Here is a 16,977-nt window from a genome sequence, read left to right as displayed (position 1 = left end):
AATTCACATACACATCAACATGTTTCCTTCTCTCTCTTATTTCATTCTTCACCCCAGGATTTTATTATTCTGCTTTGGATTAGCAGCTCCAACTCTCTGTCTTGCACCAAAGGCTACTGATGTCAGCCCCTACACCCATCTTGCTGCTCTCCAGACGATTGTTGTTGACTTTGCTTCAGATAAGGTGCTCAAAATCCAGTGCAGGACAGCTTCAGGATCGGTTCATGTAATGATGGCTATGAACCATGCTCTTGTCCCACGATATGCTGCAATTCACATCATCTGCTAATTCAATGAGGGCATTGTCACTTTCAACCCTGGCATGTGATAAGGTTGAGCAGAACCAGACCTTTGCAGACCCTCCATTCGGGATGTCTTCCGTGCTGTGAGTGGACCCCAAGGCTGCTGGTCACCCAGCCAGGCAAACCCTGGCCACTTTGGACCATATCTGTTTAATGTGTTTTTCAGGCCATGGTGAGACAGAGCATCAAATATCTTAACGAATTCAAGGTAGCTCCTGAAACCGCTCATCCCCCCAACCCCAGGGACTTTGATAACCAGCTTGTTTGACACCATTTGCCCTTCCTCAGCCCACAGCAGCTGCTGCCCATCTTCTGGATGCAGCCTGTTTCAGAAGGAAGAAGGAGGTTACATTGACCAAATCACAACTATTCAGCCATTTCCACCTGGCACCTCCCGTCTGCTCTGGGGCCGGGGGGGCTGTTCGGAGCATGCTGGGGAGCTCGACCGGGCATCGCCCTGTTCCCGGGGAAGGGAGGTTTTCGCGAGGTGTCGCCCCCGGCCCTGCGGGGCCGTGACGGGGCCGAGCCCCGCTGCCCGGGGGCGCGGGCGGGGCCGGGCCGGGCCGGGCCGGGCGGAGCGGCAGGAGGCAGCGCTGCGCGGCAGCCGCGGTGAGTGTCCCGTGGGACGGGCCGGACCGCGGGGCTCGGGGCGGGGGTCGCGGGGCGGCGCAGGGGCCGGGCCGGGCGGGGCGGGATCTGGGCCCTGCGCGCCGCGGTCCGGCCGCGGTGCGCGCGGAGCGGCGGCGGTGGGAGCCCGAGCCCCGCCGTGAGCCCCGGGCCCGGGGCCGCCCCGAGGCCTGCCCGCCGTCCGCTCCGCTCCCCGCCGCTCCCCGCCCCGCGCCGCTCCGCCCGGGCCCGCAGGCCGCTCCCCCGCCGCCGCTCCTCCCGCCGGGCCGCGCCGCGCCGGCTCCGCCGGGCGATGAGGAGCTGCTTCTGCCTGCGCCGGGGGAGCCGCGACCCGCCGCCCGCCGCACGGGCAACAGTTAAGTGTCCCTGCACCCGCCGCGGCCCCGCTGCCGGCCCGGGCCCGGCGGGCTCTCGCGGCTCCTGCGATCGGCCCGGCGGGGCCGGCCCGGCGCGGCGCGGCGGGAGGAGCGGCGGCGGCGCTCACACGGCCGCGGCGCCGGGCGAGGCGGGCGGGCTGAGCCCCCGGGGCGGCGGCGGGAGCGCCGCGGGCCGGGGCCGCCGGGGCTGCCGGGGCCGCCGGGGCCGCCGGGGCCGGGCGTCGCGGGCTCCTCGCGGCTGGGCCCGGGTTGGAGTGCCCCGGTGGCCTCCGTGAGACCCGGCGGCTCCTCCGAGGCTGGGGTAGCTGCAGGAACGGCCCTCGGGGACCAGCCCCAGTGACCTTGACCTGCTCTGGAATTTACTGTAAATTCTTCTTGGTGTCGGTTAGAGAAAATAACAAAACTCCTTCTGTTTCGTGTGGTCTTTTGCTGCATTGGTAGCATGGGCCTACCTGACTGCCCGTTTTTCACCTGTGCTTAGTGCATGGCTGGAGGTGTGACACTGGCTGACTTCTTACAGCCGGGCCAGGGCAGCGACACAGAGTTGCCTGTGTCTTTAAGTATTCGCGCCTTGCATCACCGAGGCTTGCAAGCTTTCTCTGAGGTTTCTGGAGAGATTTTCAACGGTCCAAGAACACCAAACACCAAGCTTCGGTGTTCTCTGCACGTTCCTAGAGCTGGGGCATTCTCAGCTTGGTCGCAGTAACACTGAAACCAGACAGGCTGGGTGTCAGCAGGTGTGTAACTGCTCAGGCTAAAGCTTGGGTTTCTCCATTTTGTGTTTTATTTTAACTGAGTGAGAATGTGCTCATTTATCCTTTAGGGAGCCTGTGTGTTGTGTGGCAGGTTGGTAGTGTCATCCCTATAATTTTTAGCTGAGATAGCCTTCCCTACTAGACGAAGGCATATCTTGAGCTTCTGGAGGTGTGAAATAAAGCAGACAACATCTCGCTCTTGTAGCATGTGCTTCTCTGACAAAGCAAATCCCAGGCTCAAGGGTACTGGTAGCCCCCAGGGACCCGTTCATACCTCTGGCAAGATAGAAATAACTGAAGTGAATTTCATTTCAGTTTTGCTGCCCTGTTGCCAGGTCATCTGTGTTTGGAAACCTATTTTGGTTTGAAACCGGACACTCTTCAGAAACGTGTGTCCCTAGTTAGAAGTGCTGTGAAGCAATATAGGGTCTCAATTTTGCTCATTCTGTCGCTTAAGTTCCTGTTTCCATACCATTCAGTCACAAAGTGTGGATTCTGCAGCTGGTGCAGGGCAACGGTCTCCTATGGGAGCCTGTGTGCAGGGGTGATTCCAGACATGCCTTCGATGGGGGTGAAATGTGACACTGAAATTCTTCCTGTTTGTGATGGTGGCCTCCAAGGCCCTGATGCTGATTGCCACTGCAGGCTCCTGTTTTTCTGATTGAAACTATGTCCTATTCCATGAACAGAAATAGAAAGTTGGCTGGGGCCGTGTCCGGTTCCCGGACGCGGTGGGAGCGCAGGCGTGCGTAGGAGTGCAGCAGGGTGGCTCCGAAGCAGCACACATTGTGCCAGGAGTGCTGCCTGCCTTCGTAAAGGGATGGAGTGACAGGCTGAGCAGGCGGACGAGGCTTTGAGCAGCGTGTCTGCCTTGGTTTATGGGACTATTTCCCACAGACTGCAGGCACTCAGTGAGGTAGTTGATATTTTTTTTCCAGTTTTGCCTTAGCTCATACTTTTCTGCTTGTGGGAAGAGCAAACCAGTGTCAAAGTGCAGGGCTTGTAGCTGGAGGAAGAAACAATAAGACCATTCTCCCTCCACGTCCCTGGCTATTTAACTTCAGAGCTTGACCCGCTTTGCTGGCAGCATGATGTTTCTGTGGCAAATACATTGCAAGGCCTGATCTGGTCATGTATTCACCAGCTCTTGAACTTGTTGAAAAGGAGTACTGAGAGCAAAAAATGGTCTAGAAATTACAATAATGCATTCATTTCTGAAAGTGGGTTCTTCTGCTGTATATATGTCCCAGCCAGAGCCCAGCAGTGTGTGTGGTCAGTCACCTCAGTGGAGCCAGCAGAAAAGTATGCCTAGGATAAACTAATAAAGGCGGATGAGCTACAAAGGAAATGGGAGAGAACAAGCAAAAAGGATCTAAACAGACAAACTTGGGAGTGCGGGCAGAAGGGGAGGTGTGTGTGACTGTGGGCACGGGCTGTGGGAAGAAGGCCGTGCCAGAAACTGGTGGTCCCAGAGGACCTCTGCTGCAGCTGGGCATCAAGATCTCTGGGACACTGCGCCTCCTGCCTTGAGGCATGTCTGGTTTGAGGGTTGGGCAGCATTCGGGATAGAGCCAGCAGCATGGTGGCTGCTTGTCGGAGAGTGCATCCTGTCCATCTCGTCCTTCAACCATCCCACCCTGCTCTGCTGCTTGGGGCTGGTGCTGGCAGGATGCATGGGGACTTTTTCTGTTAGAGACACATTCTTTCCCCACTGGCTTTGTCTGAGCGGCCCCACAGTGTTCTGAAACTTCTTCCTGCCCCAGAGCTCACATCCGGCTTCCCTTGGCTGCTGGGGTGTGCTGGGGACTGGATGTGGCCCCACAGCTGAGAACGACTTCCAGGGAGCATGCTCCCAACTAATGGGAAAAATGTTCTTCTCATTGTTTGGCCTGTTCCCAGAATAACCCTGCAGTGAGTGGTTTGGCACAGGCAGCTTACTGCAGGATGCTGACAGGCCATATCCTGGGCTGAGTGCTCGGCCACTGTGATGGTAGGTGAGCGTGCAGGTCAAACTCACATTGCTAAAGAGAATTAAAATAACAAGCTACCTAATATGGCTATTTATAGAATCCTGCTCCTTAATTTAATCTCCTCTTTCACTGTTTGTTTTTTTCATTTTTAAGTTAAAAGGTGCAATGGAAAAGAAACCAAACTTTGTTGACACCCTTGGGAAGAAGTGCAGTGTAACTAATGGTCTGTGTGATTGCCGAGCCAGAGACTCCCCTCTCACCTGTGCGGAGTTCACAAAAACATTTATCCCAGTGTGCAAACAGACTGCTGCTGCTCCATGTCTGTTCTGGATGCATCCTCAGTGCCACTCGTACAGCAGGAAGCTGCCCAGCGTGACTGGCCTGGTGTGGCAGGGCCTGGCCATGCTGCAGTGGCCCCAGCAGGTTCACTCCCTGGGCAGGTGCTGTGCCTGCCATCCCTGTCGGCTGCAGGCACGGGGCAGGGGAAGGTACTAGGCTCGCTGGCACGGAGCTTGGTGGCCCTTGCTGCAGCAGGTGCTGCTTGGGGCCCTACGCCGGTGCTGTGCCGTGTTGCCCCGTGGCATCCACCACGGCGAGGCAGAAAGCCCCACGCCCAGTGCTGCTGCCATAGAGGGGCTTTGTGTGAGCCAGCACAAAGTGAGGATTGATGCCGTCCCCCTCCCGCTCCTGTGCCGAGCAGGGCTGCAAATGGCTCCCACAAAGGTGCCCTTCTTCCTTCGCTGAGGACGGGGTGCTGGTGGGCTGAGGGGGACTGCTCTGCGGCACCACGCTGTGGGTTGGAGCACCCACCTTCCCCCCGTCTGTGCTGGTGCCTGGGACCTCCTTGTCCTCAGCCTTTCCCAGGCTGACCTGGCAGCTGCTCCAGTTCCTGCCGGGGCAGCTGGCCCTCCCCGCAGCAGGCCCCAGCATGGTGAGACGGGACCTGGGCAGTGTTCAGCAGCAGGCACTTCACGAGGGCACATTTGGTGGAGGCTGCTGGCACCGTGTGAGCAGATCTGCTTCCCCACAGTGCAGCTGCAGCTGTGTTGGAACCTGCCATGTGGTGTTCTTAACACGCTGGGGAATACCATAATTTACCTGGATTTCAGTTCAGAATGGCCTAAGAGAAGCTTATGTCAGCATTCATTATCTTCCAGCTCCTCCCAATGGGTAGTAACAAGTCACCACACTGTTGAGAGTGACTTGAAAAAGTTTCAGAGAACGTTCGTGAAGAACAGATTGTAAGCTCTTTGTTAAATTCACATTATGTTTGTTCCATGCTGTATGTTTGGGGTTCTGCATTATTTGCGAGGCACCCGGGTGAGCTGTGGCGTGGCGCAGGCAGTGGCGCGGGGTCTGTCGTGGCTGTGCTGGTGCCTCCAGTGTTCCTGCAGCAGGGTCCCATGCTCTTCGCCCACTCTGAGGACGGGGAGCCTGCTGGGAGAGGAGGGCGAGCCCCTGTGGCTCAGGCTGTGCTTACCATCATGCTTTGAAGGTTTGAGCTGCTTTGGGAGTGAAGAGGGTTCACTTTGCTCTGTGTGTGCTGGATGCGTGTCCCGGTGCCAAAGCAGAGCTCTCTCCTCTGTTTGGTTCATCAGCAATGGTGTCTGCGCCATTACTGGTCACTAGCATCTGTTGTTTTGGACTCCTCAAGTGGTCTGGCTGTTCATGTGACATTATTATTATTTACATAGGGCCCAGACTTGCTCTCTTTTATTGCCTGCAGCACGATGTTTGTTCAGACTGGGCATTGTGAAGTGTAAACCCAGGTCCCACTGGCACCAGTACTCACCTCTGCCTTTTCTAGAAGCAGTAAGTAACCAGCCGTCTAAATGGCTTAGAAATGCTGGGGTTTGATTGCTCTGAGGAGGGAATTGAATTAGGCAGCTCTGGTTCACGGCTTGCCTGGCTGTGCAACAGTGATGCTTGTTTACACAAAGCACTTGCCCTTTTGTCTTGGGGTGTGTGGGGGGCGGTTTCCTGGGGCATTCCTGCCTGCTGAAAGCCAGAGAAGACTTGCTTTAACTGGCTGCCTCTGCAGGAGACCACATGCTGAGGCAGTGACACCTCTCCCCATCCTCCACCTCAGTTGTTTCAGCCCCTTTCTTGTCCTCTCCTCCTGCTTCCTGCAGCAGCATCCCTCCGAAATTAGTTGGTCTTACCTGCTTCTGTCCCTTTTGCCTATCTCCCTCCCCTGATGTTCTTGGTGATGTGTCTCTTCTGGAAGATGCTCGGGCCTCCTCAAGGCCTCTCTGCTTTGCACCAGCCCACCCTGTGCTTCCTCTGTGCTCCCTGGTGTTGAGGCTCCCTGCAGCCAGTGCGGTTCTGCATCCAGCGCCAGAGACATCTGTGCTGCTCCTTGAAAACGGTCTGGCTGAGGGGGGTGTGATGGGACTGAAGACTCATGGGGGAGCCCCAGCATGTCTTAACACCCACAGTGAATGGGGAACCTCCCTCTAAAGCCATTAGGAGCAGATTTCTTGCTGTTTAAAATGACAGAGCTGCTTCAACCAGCCTGACTTGGGGATGAAATTTGTTCTCTTTTTGGGAGGGAAGGGGTTGAGCTTTCGTTTTCCTGTCGTTGCTAGATGGAGACCAGCCCATGGAAGCAACAAAATAAGTCTCAGAGGCTGCCAGCCCAAATTCCAAACCTATTTGGCATTGCACAAGTTTACACTCTTATCAAAAGCAAATGAAAGTGCAGAAGGTGTGTCTGGCCTAATCCTGTGTTTACCTTGGCCGTCTGTGGTGTGTCAGCACAGGCACTGTGGCATGCATGTGTGCTCTTGGTTCTCTGGCTTCTGCTGGGGTGTGCTGCCCAGCAGCCTTTAATTCTGCTCCTTTCTTCCAGGATCACTCCATGATGCCTGAGGTGCGAGACCTCACCGATGCCTTGCCCGACCTGCCGATGGATCCCATCACAGGCGTTGGTGTGGTCGCATCCCGGAGCCGAGCACCGACTGGATATGATGTAGTAAGTAGAGCTGTTTGAGCTGCTGCTGCAGCTAATGCTTTGTTTCTGCACTAATGTGGCTTTATTTTGTTGGGAACAGCAAGTTCCAGAGAACTTGCCTTCAAACTGAGCTGTGAGAAGTCATTTGGTAGCCAGCTGCCCATCTTTCAGCCCACAGCACTTAGTGCTTTCCTTCAGCAGGGGGTTGTGGGTGCAAATGTGCCACTTCATCTTTGCCACTCCAGAGGAGCTTAATTTTCTGGAGGAGGGGTTTACAGAAATAGCTGACCACTGTGGCAAGCAAATTTAATAATCCTAGTAACATTCATCCTGAAGGAGTCCTAAGTATTGTACAAATTATATCTCTAAATAAATGGATCCCTCATCAGCTGTTTAATCCCACATACCAGCACTGCACAATGATGATGAGAAGCTCCAGAATGGGAATCAAAGAGTTTTGCAACAAGCTGAAATTGCAAGGATGATTTTGATGGGCAGAATGCAAACCTCTAAGGTTTGGCAGGAGACTGGCAGCAGGAAAAGGCAGCTGGATACAGCAGAGATGAATGTGTGTGTAGATAAAGGGAGGTCACTGTTCAACAGCTGCTTGTTCCTTGGATTAGTCATAGATTAGTGTCCCAAACTGTGAAATACAAAATACTGACCTTGCAGTGCTCTACAGAGAAAGATTTGGCCTGTAGTTCATCTGCTCCCTTTTCTGTGTGTCCTGCTCCAACTGTGGTACACCACAACATTGGGTTTCCAGAGCCACACAGCTTGTGTGGTGGGAGTGGAAGCCAGCTGACTTGAGGCTTTGCTCGCACCTCTTCAGCTCTGGATCATTGCATACCTTGTTTACAGTGAAGAAGTAAAATGGATCAGGCTGAAGTAAGGACACAAGGGGGGGGAATTGTGAAAAGGCTTCTTAAAGACCTGGGAGGTTTTTACATTTACTGTGTTTTTCCAAGTGCTCATTATCTGTGTGAGCCAGGCTGTGTAATTAGCTGCTTGCCCTGATAAAGAAGCACGGGACAGTGTGAGACTCGTGATAACAGAATTGCATTTTGCCTAAATGGCTGGGCAGAGAGAGCACTCACCCCAGATAGCCTGTCTGTGGCTTAATGGGGAGTTGCAGTGCTAGCGCAGTTTAAACTAAACGTGATAAAAGAGTCTTCCTGTGGCTTAATCCAATTATGGTGGTGGTGTAATGCTGGTGAATGTGGGTCGCTCTCTCCCAGGCACAGTGAGGAGCTGCCTTTGCTCTGGTTCTGCTGCCTCACTGTCTGTTCACAAGGAGCACTGTCTGCCCTTGGAGCAGCCGTGGGGCAGTGCCTGCTGTCTGCTGTCCTTCCCCGAGCACGGCTGCCACGCGCCAGCCACATCAGCCCTGCAGTGTGCCTGGGTGCTGCCAGCCGCCCTTGGTGTCCTGTCTCCTGTGCAGCACCCGCTATCAAGGGGCCGTGCTGGGTGCCACGCTGATGTGACAGGGGACAGTGGCAGGCAGGACTGTCCTGCTCTTGCCTGGGTGTTCGTGAGGGTGGCTTGTCTGTGAGTCAGTGCACTGGAGCAGTGTGTGGTATGCCAGGTTGCCACTTCCCCATGACTTCTCTGGAACCTGGTCTGGCCCAGCTGAAAGCGTGAAGCCGAATGCGTGCAAGTGCACTGCTGAGCACAGCAGAGAAACTGTGTTCTGAGACATGGGCAATGTGCAGACCTGGGTGGCCTTGGGATCTGTGTTTCTGCAGATATGCCGTTTCCTTAATGAGACACTGACAGCTGATTGCTGTAAAGCCTTGAGGAAGGCAGCTGTGACAGCTGCATCCCAGAAGCGTGCTCCTTGAAGCCCTCATAGTCAGAGGTGCACACTGCACCCTGGAGAGGAGAACCACTCTCATCTTTTGGGAAGCATTAACAGCAGTGTTTCTTGGGATGTTGTAGTCCCCTTAGGGTTCCAGTGGCTTTGTGTGTCACTACAGCTTCCTGCAGCATTCAGTTCTACAGGTGGATTCAGAGTTGCATGGGAAAGTATTTCCTCATGTAGTTTCACTGATGGTTTCAAGTTTTGCAGTGAAGTAACCAGCTCTTCCTGAGATACCAATGCTATTTATAGGCTTTACCAGTTCCCCTTCCATTTGTATCCTTCTCCAATGAACATCCTTTCCCCTTTCGTTCTCTTTAAAAGAAATCTCCAGGACCATAGGTGCTTCATCCCAGGTGTAAATCAAATGCCTAGAGATGTCCAGGTCCATTTCCCAGGTTCACATGGAGCCCCAGGGCTCAGCCTGCTGCCCATCTGGAGCTGGCAGGCAGCAGTGCCTAGGGGGTTGTCTTGGCAAATGGGCCAGAGCTCTTTTTTCCTCTGTAGTTCTTTAGTTAGTCCATAATCTCTATTGCCTTTGTGTCTCCTTAGAAAACAAATCCACTACTGGCACTTGTAATGACTGGCCAGGCCTTTCACAGCTGAAGCACCAAAGACTTGATTTTGCCAAAATATACAGAGTGTGTCTGAACTTAGATTCCTGAAAATCCAACCAAACTGGCAATACTGAGTGTCTGGGTGGGGAGGAGAAGTGGGAGGCAGGAGCCTGGGATAGGAGAGAGGTGTGGTTCCCGTGCAGCCATGTTCTTTGCTGCAGGCTGAACACCAGTTCTGTGGTGGGGTTTGCTCTGGGGCAGCGCCCGAGCGAGCTGCTCACCCAGCAGGAACAGCCCTGACTCTGCCAGAGGGGCAGATCACCCTGTGGGGCAGGAGGTTTAAAGGCCCTGCTTGCCAAAGAGCTGACTGTGGTAGCAGTAGCCCCATTCTGACTGCTGTGCAGCAGGTAGATCACCCTGTACTTACAGGGCTGTCACTTCCTTACTGCATGTCACTGTCAAGTCCGCTGTTTGTAGCACATGGGTGAGGAGTGTCTTCCCCTGGCTTCAGGAGGAGGACCATTTCTTGTGCCTGGGGTGCTGTGTGCTGAGTGCCAGGTGCCGTATCCTCTGTCTCGCACGTTCCTCGCCTCTCAGCCAAGGAAGGACTGGGCAAGCTGGGGCTGCAGAGTGCTTGTCCTGCTGGCCAGGTCTGCTGCAGCCTCTCCCACTTGGCTCCTGTCCTGAGGGCATGCAGATTAGGCATGGCTCTGCTTTGAGAGCTGCTGAGACTTCTCCTTTGCTTGCAGGAGCCCAGCAGGTGATGCAAGAAGTTTCCTGTTTATATTGCTCTGTTTTCTTTCCCCATGAGTTTTCTGACAAGTTCATTCATGCTTACATTCTCCAGGCTTGGAAAAAGTCTTCAGCAGGATGATGTGAAGGAAGAGCAGAGCACTCAGGGTGCGTTGCTGGGGATGTTGCCTGCAACTGTTGCAGTTTGGCAACTAGAATTAGATATTTAGAATTATATTATATTAGATTTAATTGGAATTATATTAGATATTAGAATGGCAGGGCTTTTCATAAAAAAGGGTCTGATTGGAGGTTTGGAGGCGTTTTCCTTGTTAGGTTGGACTGTGACAGTGCCAGGCCTCCCTCCAGAGGGGCAGCAGTGCCAGCGCGGGGGCCCTTCGGATGCCTCGGCTGTGATGCAGCTGTGCCCTGTCAGTGAGTGGTAGAGAAGATGATACCAACTGAAGTGATGTACCTCAACCTCAAAAATGCGGTATTTTTGTAAGTGAAGTTCCTTAAGCTTTCAGAGGTTAGATAAAAAGGGCATTTGATAGCAAGTTGTAGCACCAGTTTTGCAGTTGGATGTGTTGCTGCTTGTTGATTTTTGGGCATGTTAACATAGCTGGCTAGCACAAAACTTGAACCATGTCGATTAAGAAAGTGATGAAATCTTAGTCTTGTCTTTCTAACTGTTTCTCGCAAGGTCTGCAGTTCAAGCTGACCATCCCTATATGCCAGCAGTTTTCCCAAGCAGACTGTTTCCTGAGTATCTTTTCGCCAGGACTGACTTAGCAGCTGGGGAGGGAGATGCATGTGGATTTTACATATTCCTAAACTAGCAGTTCAGGAAGGATTTGAATGCAAGGAATTGAAATAAGCAAAAAAATTCAGCAAAATCCTATTCTAAAATGTGGCTGTTTAAAAATCAGGCATATCTCTTTGCAGAGGCCTGAGCACAAAAGCTGTGTGTGTTGTACAATGGTTCGAGCTGAGGTGGGGCTTGTGAACAGCAGTTGCCAAAATTCGGGGAGCAGTCGGTGCACTTTGCTGCTTTGATCAGACCATAAACACTTGTCTCCCTGCTGCACTCGGGATAATCGGAGGCCTTGTCAGCACACAGCTTTTGCTTCCTGCGCCCTGCACAGTCTCAGCTCAACTAAACACGGGTGCAAATAGTGACAAGTGTCAGCTCTTTGTTATCAGGCTGCTCTGGGGCCAAGGGCTCGCTCGGTGTGATTAGGCTCACAAGAGCTGCAGTGGAGCAGTTTGTCCCATCTGAGAGGCATTAGGCAGAAGTTCAGCTGTGCTGCTGTGGAGCTTCAGGCTGCGCTGGAGTCTCCTGTTGGAGATGTCAGTTGGGTGTTAGTCTGATGGGGTAATCTTGTTTCTGCTGCCCTTCTCCTTGTGTTTGCCTTCTTGCCTCCTCTCTTGCTCAACAACAAATGTTTTGGGGCCAGGGCTCTTACCAGCTTGCTCAGTGCATGGTGAGTGCTCAGCTGCTGAGAGAAGAGCCCTTCCCCAGTACATGGTGCTGCCTCCTGCCCACTCCTTGAATCAGCTTGAAGTGAGATTCTCTCCTGCACATCATGCTTAACATGCATGTGTTCTGGGGCGGGTCCAGGGTCTGTTTCCTTACCCACCACCATCGTGTGCCATCAATTCGGCTGGATGTGGGGTTGCATTGGAAAGGGACATTTTCAGGGTGTGTCCTTGCATGCAGCTCTGCTGCTAAAATCCACCGGTCACCAGGGATTTCCACACCTGCTGGAAGCAGCTTTTTGACCTGGGAGCCAGAATTCCTTGATGGCTTTCCATGAAAATAGTCCCAAGATGGGTCAGTTTCTGTGCTCTGTCTTCACGGACCCTCCCAGCATGCCCGGGGTGCCCTTGTGTGTAGGGTGGTAATGAATGCCTCGATGTGCTGACTTTTCCAAACTATTGTTTGGAGACTGTAACCGAAGTTGCAGTTTCCTCATTAGAGTAGCCTTTGTCAGAGCATCTTTAGTCAAGGGTCTCCTGAGAGACAGCATTTTTAGAACTTCTTTTTATACCTCCTCTTGAAAGTTCTTTGCATTGCACCTTGTGAAGAAACTAATGAGATGCTGTGAAAGTTTGGGCTGCTGTTAATTAGGAGAGGTCTGAGGAAGAAGTACTGCACATGTATTAACTTTATCTTGGCTCACATGTCTCCTCTCTCCCTCTGTCTCTTCTTTGCAGGTTGCACAAACAGCAGATGGCTTGGATGCTGACCTGTGGAAAGATGGCTTATTTAAATCCAAGGTCACACGGTACCTGTGCTTCACCAGATCATTTTCAAAAGAAAATGTAAGTCCGTTTGCTGAGTGTCTGCATGATTTGCATCTGTGCCTGGTATGCTCTTACCCATAAGATGATTCATTTTATGGAGCCAATTATAATTCAAGCAGGCGTTTTGCTGAGTTCGGGTGAGTAAGGAGGCAAACTGCAATGGCAGGATATTTGCCTGTCTGTGTTTCTCGTGGAAAGAAATTGCTGACAAAATCTTCTGCAATAAAAGCAGAAAAGGGAACGTTTGCATTTCAGCAGCCTCTCACACTTGTTTCCTGCTGCAGCAATGGGTGCTGCACACTCATGGTCCTGATTGATTTCTAACCCAAATTCCTCAAGAAACAAGCAATGCAGGTAGTGTTTGTGAAGGAAATACTGGTTTCTGAATCCAGGGGCATCACTGATATTTTATTGCAGGATTAGCTTGCTGTCTTTGTTGGCTTTGGTGCTGATTCTTGAAAATGTGCCCACATTGTGCATATGCTACCACATTCTTGTAATTTGGTCTGACTATTAAGTATAAGTTACTTCCTGATTAGCGGCAGTTTTCTGCCCACACTTTCTGTGGAGGAGAGGAGACTGTGCAGCAAGAGCTTCATGCATTCTGCTGTGGTTTTGGTTGAGGCTACTGTGAAAACTTTCTTTTTTCTGGAGGAACTGTTGACTTCTGCAATGAATGCACTCCATCTAGTGGGTAATCCTGCTTTTGGTCGCGCTTTGGATATTCACGGCGACTCAGTTGGCAGGGTCTGGAAGTACCATTTTGTACTTGTGCTTTCACCATGACGGGAACAGAAAAGTGATGGCAGCTTCAGGGGCTGCTCACGGGTCCTGGCAGGAGAGCTGGGGATTGCCAGTTCCCAGCATTTGACCTTTATTCTATCCGCTTCCCTGCCTGCCTCTATATTAAAGTAAAGCTCCAGAGCCATGGGAAATATCACTTCCTGGGGTGGATGGACAATAATTGTGCTTTTCATCCCAGAGTATGTGCAGTTGCAGGAATAGTAGCCCTGGAATAGGCAGGGAGGCTATTAAATAGGTTTGTGTGATTTGAACATTAGGTTTATCTGTGGCTACCTGAAATGTGAAGTTGTCAGAAATAATTACAGGACAGTAGCAGCTGCTGGCAGTGTAAATACCCTCAGCTGGTGCCTGTTGGACTTTTGGCAGGAACCCTGGGCTCAGCATGGTTTGGGACTACCTTCTTCATATTGATGAGGCATGAATTAAAGCAAAAGCTTCCCCTTCCCTCAGTCCTCTTGGCCACGTGGAATATATGATGCGCTTCCCTGTTGGGAGCATCTGAGGGCTGAGAGGCCTCAGTTCCCTCATCTGGGAGGAAGGGAGTGAGAGGCTCCTCTCTCTCCCCCGGATGCTGATGTGTTGCTGCACTTTGGTTGGGAGTTTTACCATTCAGGGGTTTCTTTTGTGTTTAGCAAAACACTGGGAACTCTCTTCTCCTGAAGAGCATGTTGTAGTTAGGAGAGTTAATGCACTTCGGATATCTGGGTTAGAGCAGAGTCAGTCTGCAGTGCCTGTTTAGCAGAATCATCATTCTCAACAGTTTACAGTATCTGACCATTATAAGGACGTTGCTGTGTCTGAGTGTGGGGAGGCCCTGGATGGTGGGTCTCACAAATGGGGGGGCTTTGTCCCCTGTTCCCCTGTGCACGTGGCAGAGCTGACTCCCAGGGTTCCAGCAGCTAACAAACTCATTGGAGGCACCTCTCCTACCTGTCTGCTGCTGATGGAGGAGTGATCAGTGGTTCAGCAGAAAGTTGCCACTGATGTAACACACAGACAGCTTAAATAAATAAAACATGAAAGATGAATCAGCAGCAACTACTTTGTCTGCTGTTTGCTGTGCCAGGACCATGTTAACTGACACATTCAGGCTTGGCAGCATCCAGCACTGCTTGCTACAAGATGCCCTGGACATGGGGGGTCAGAGGCGTGTGGGGGCTGCCCAGCTTCAACCTCTTCATGTGAGCAGAGAATGTGTGCCACATTTGTGTCTGGTGGGACAGGGCTGCAGGTGTGCTGACCCTGCTGGTGAGGAGCTGACCGTAAAATGCAGAACCTCCCAAAAATAAACTCAGACCTGACCTCCCCTTGTTTCAGAGCCTGCAAATGTAAATGTTTTGTAAGTAGTTCAGTGAAATAATCAGAGAGTACAGTTTTGTCTGAAAAACTCTTGCCAGATAAAAACGAAAGTAGGTGCTTAGCAACCAGTAACAGTAAAACTCACTGACATGGTTTGATGGCTTGGGATGAAATTTTAGTTGTTCTGTACTGTGTTTCTGTTTATAAAGGCTGTGCAGTACCTAAAATGTGAAAATCTTTCATATGTGAACCCAGATTATTGGCAGCAGTGCTGGTTTCATCGAAAACTGCAAAGAAAATCTGGTCTCTAAACCATTGTGGAGACTGTCACTCTGAATTGAGCTCTGAGCTCTTCAAGCCTTGATTAATAGGACAGGGCATGAGTTCAGAATTCCTATGGACTCCAAATGAAGTTCGTAATTCCAAATGGCCTGTGCTTCTGGAGTGCACTGCATTTGGAGCTAGAACCCTGTCTATTCAGTACTAATTAGCTAATGCATGTAATAACTTTGGCTATGTGTGCATAAGCCATCATCCTGTAATGCTTTCTGCTGTTGCTGTCATGGAAATGTCATGTTGCTGTGTAGATGTAGAGTGTGTAAGAACTGAGGGGACCTGCTCGGTGGATGAGTTGGTGAAGGTAGTACTTCTAACTGCTGTGCTTTCAGAGGGAAGAATGTGGTTGTGCTTCCAAGGATCTGGAAGTATGGCAGTGGATGAGGTGTTAGAATTTTGAGTGTTGAAAGTTGTCCGGTATCTCCTAGTCAGTCATTGTTTGGTTCCTGCAGAGAGGACTCTTGCAAGGGTTGGCTTGGTACGTTCTTCCCATTTCTGAAGTTGTGGTCAGATAAAATGACCCAGCAGGGGGAAGATCTGGGGTGTAATTTGGTGACATTGTCCTAATCAACTGTTTCTTTTCTCTCTCCAAAGAGTCATTTAGGCAATGTCTTGGTTGATATGAAGCTTATTGATATCAAGGACACTTTACCTGTAGGCTTCATCCCCATCCAGGAGACCATTGATACACGTAAGTTGACATCTATTCCTCAGTCCCACTCTGCCAGTGCCTGTGTGGTCAGGCAGAAAAGGGCTGTGTCCCAGGCAGAGGGTCACTCTTGGCACTGTTGCTCTCTGGGGTGGCATGTACACATGTAGGGGCTGCAATAAAACAGCCTTTGGTTTTCTTGTCCTCCTCAGGCTGTTTAATGGGGCTGCCTGTCTGTCTCCACTCACCTGCTAGAGTCCCATGGCTCCGGGGAAGGAAGAGAGAGTTTATTTTTTCATTTTGAAGGGTGGACTGGGCCTAGCAGGAGCAGAGCTGCTGTGCCAGGGGATGTTCACAAATGCACTGAAAGGAAGGGGTTGTGTTGCAGTATCCCCACTGACAGACACAGGGTTGTGCTCGTGGCGCCGGGTTTGTGCCCCCCCACCGTACATCTCCCACCGCGAATGAACGTAGGGCTGGGGGGGTCAGGTATGCTTGTGCTTGCTGAGACAAGGCCCAAGTGTGGTGTCCAGGGGGAATACCATCCTCGTTTCTGCAAGGTAGAATTGCTTCACTGCAGCATTTAAGCGAGCAGTTCCCAAACAGTGTGTTCAGCTCCCCTGGGACTCGTGCCAGCAGCAGCTGGAGCCACGTCTGGTGGCAGCCCTGTGCTGTGCAGCAGGCACAGAGGGCGTTGGGCTGCCAGGGGACAAACCCCATGGGAGTGGAGCGTGAGAGGATGGCAGGACTGGTGCTGGTGCTCGGTGTGCAGCTGCTGATCACAGAAGGCTGGTCCCAGTGCATGTCAGTGATGAAATCCAGCCTAGGAACGAGCAGAAAAGGGTTACATGAACCTGCTTTGCAGGGAGTCATTCATCTGGGGCTGCAGCACGTGAGGATGGGTTTTCAGTCACTGTGATCTGGTTCTGATTGGAACCTGTGGCCTGGAAGTGAAAGGCTCTGAAGACCATTCCCTCAGGTCACCCTCTGCTTCTAGAAAATTCTTGGGCATGTGTGGTATGAGGTAGAATAGTTGGCTTATCCTGCTCACCCTTGGTAGTGCTGGACCTTACTGTGTGCTGCTTCAATTCCTGTGACAGTCCTGGTGGAAAGGTGGAAGGGGGCTTTGTCATTAATTTGAAATGCATTGGGTTGTAACTGTGACAGCCTTAAAGCAGAGGCACTGCCTGCACTAAGGAAGTGGTGTGAAAGAGAACATAGACAAAAGCAAATAGTCAGCTTTGTACTTGCAGATAAAGTCAAATAGGAGGCACTGATTGTGTTCAGAGTTAGATTTGTGGTTACAGGTGTCTCTGTGCTCCTCTCTAAGTGGCAGCTGACTCGCAGTTAGTACATGTAATACAGTACTCCTTAGTACTTCCTGAGAAGATTTTCAGGAAGCCTTTAGGATTTAAATCCTAGACTCCTAAAATCAGTTTTAGGTGCTTCAA

At 51.8% G+C, this 16,977-nt stretch overlaps 1 protein-coding gene across 10 annotated transcripts in view; it reads left to right on the top strand.

Annotated features, from left to right (window-relative positions):
* The first annotated feature begins 871 nt into the window (after nucleotides 1–871).
* MVB12B (multivesicular body subunit 12B) overlaps nucleotides 872–16,977 on the top strand; it is a 59,953-nt gene continuing 43,847 nt past the window's right edge. The window contains exons 1-5 of one of the 10 annotated variants that reach the window (XM_048325204.1): nucleotides 872–911; nucleotides 5,758–5,843; nucleotides 6,883–7,005; nucleotides 12,349–12,456; nucleotides 15,472–15,568. In XM_048325204.1, coding sequence (XP_048181161.1) covers nucleotides 6,892–7,005; nucleotides 12,349–12,456; nucleotides 15,472–15,568 — 319 coding nt within the window. In that variant the 5' untranslated portion in view covers nucleotides 872–911; nucleotides 5,758–5,843; nucleotides 6,883–6,891. The other 9 variants (XM_048325202.1, XM_048325203.1, XM_048325210.1 and 6 more) reach the window with 9 other exon arrangements.

Source organism: Corvus hawaiiensis, chromosome 21, assembly GCF_020740725.1.
Source record: "Corvus hawaiiensis isolate bCorHaw1 chromosome 21, bCorHaw1.pri.cur, whole genome shotgun sequence".
NCBI classification, from domain to species: domain Eukaryota; kingdom Metazoa; phylum Chordata; class Aves; order Passeriformes; family Corvidae; genus Corvus; species Corvus hawaiiensis.
Note: the sequence above shows the minus strand (reverse complement) of the source record. Positions and strands in the feature narration are given on the sequence as shown.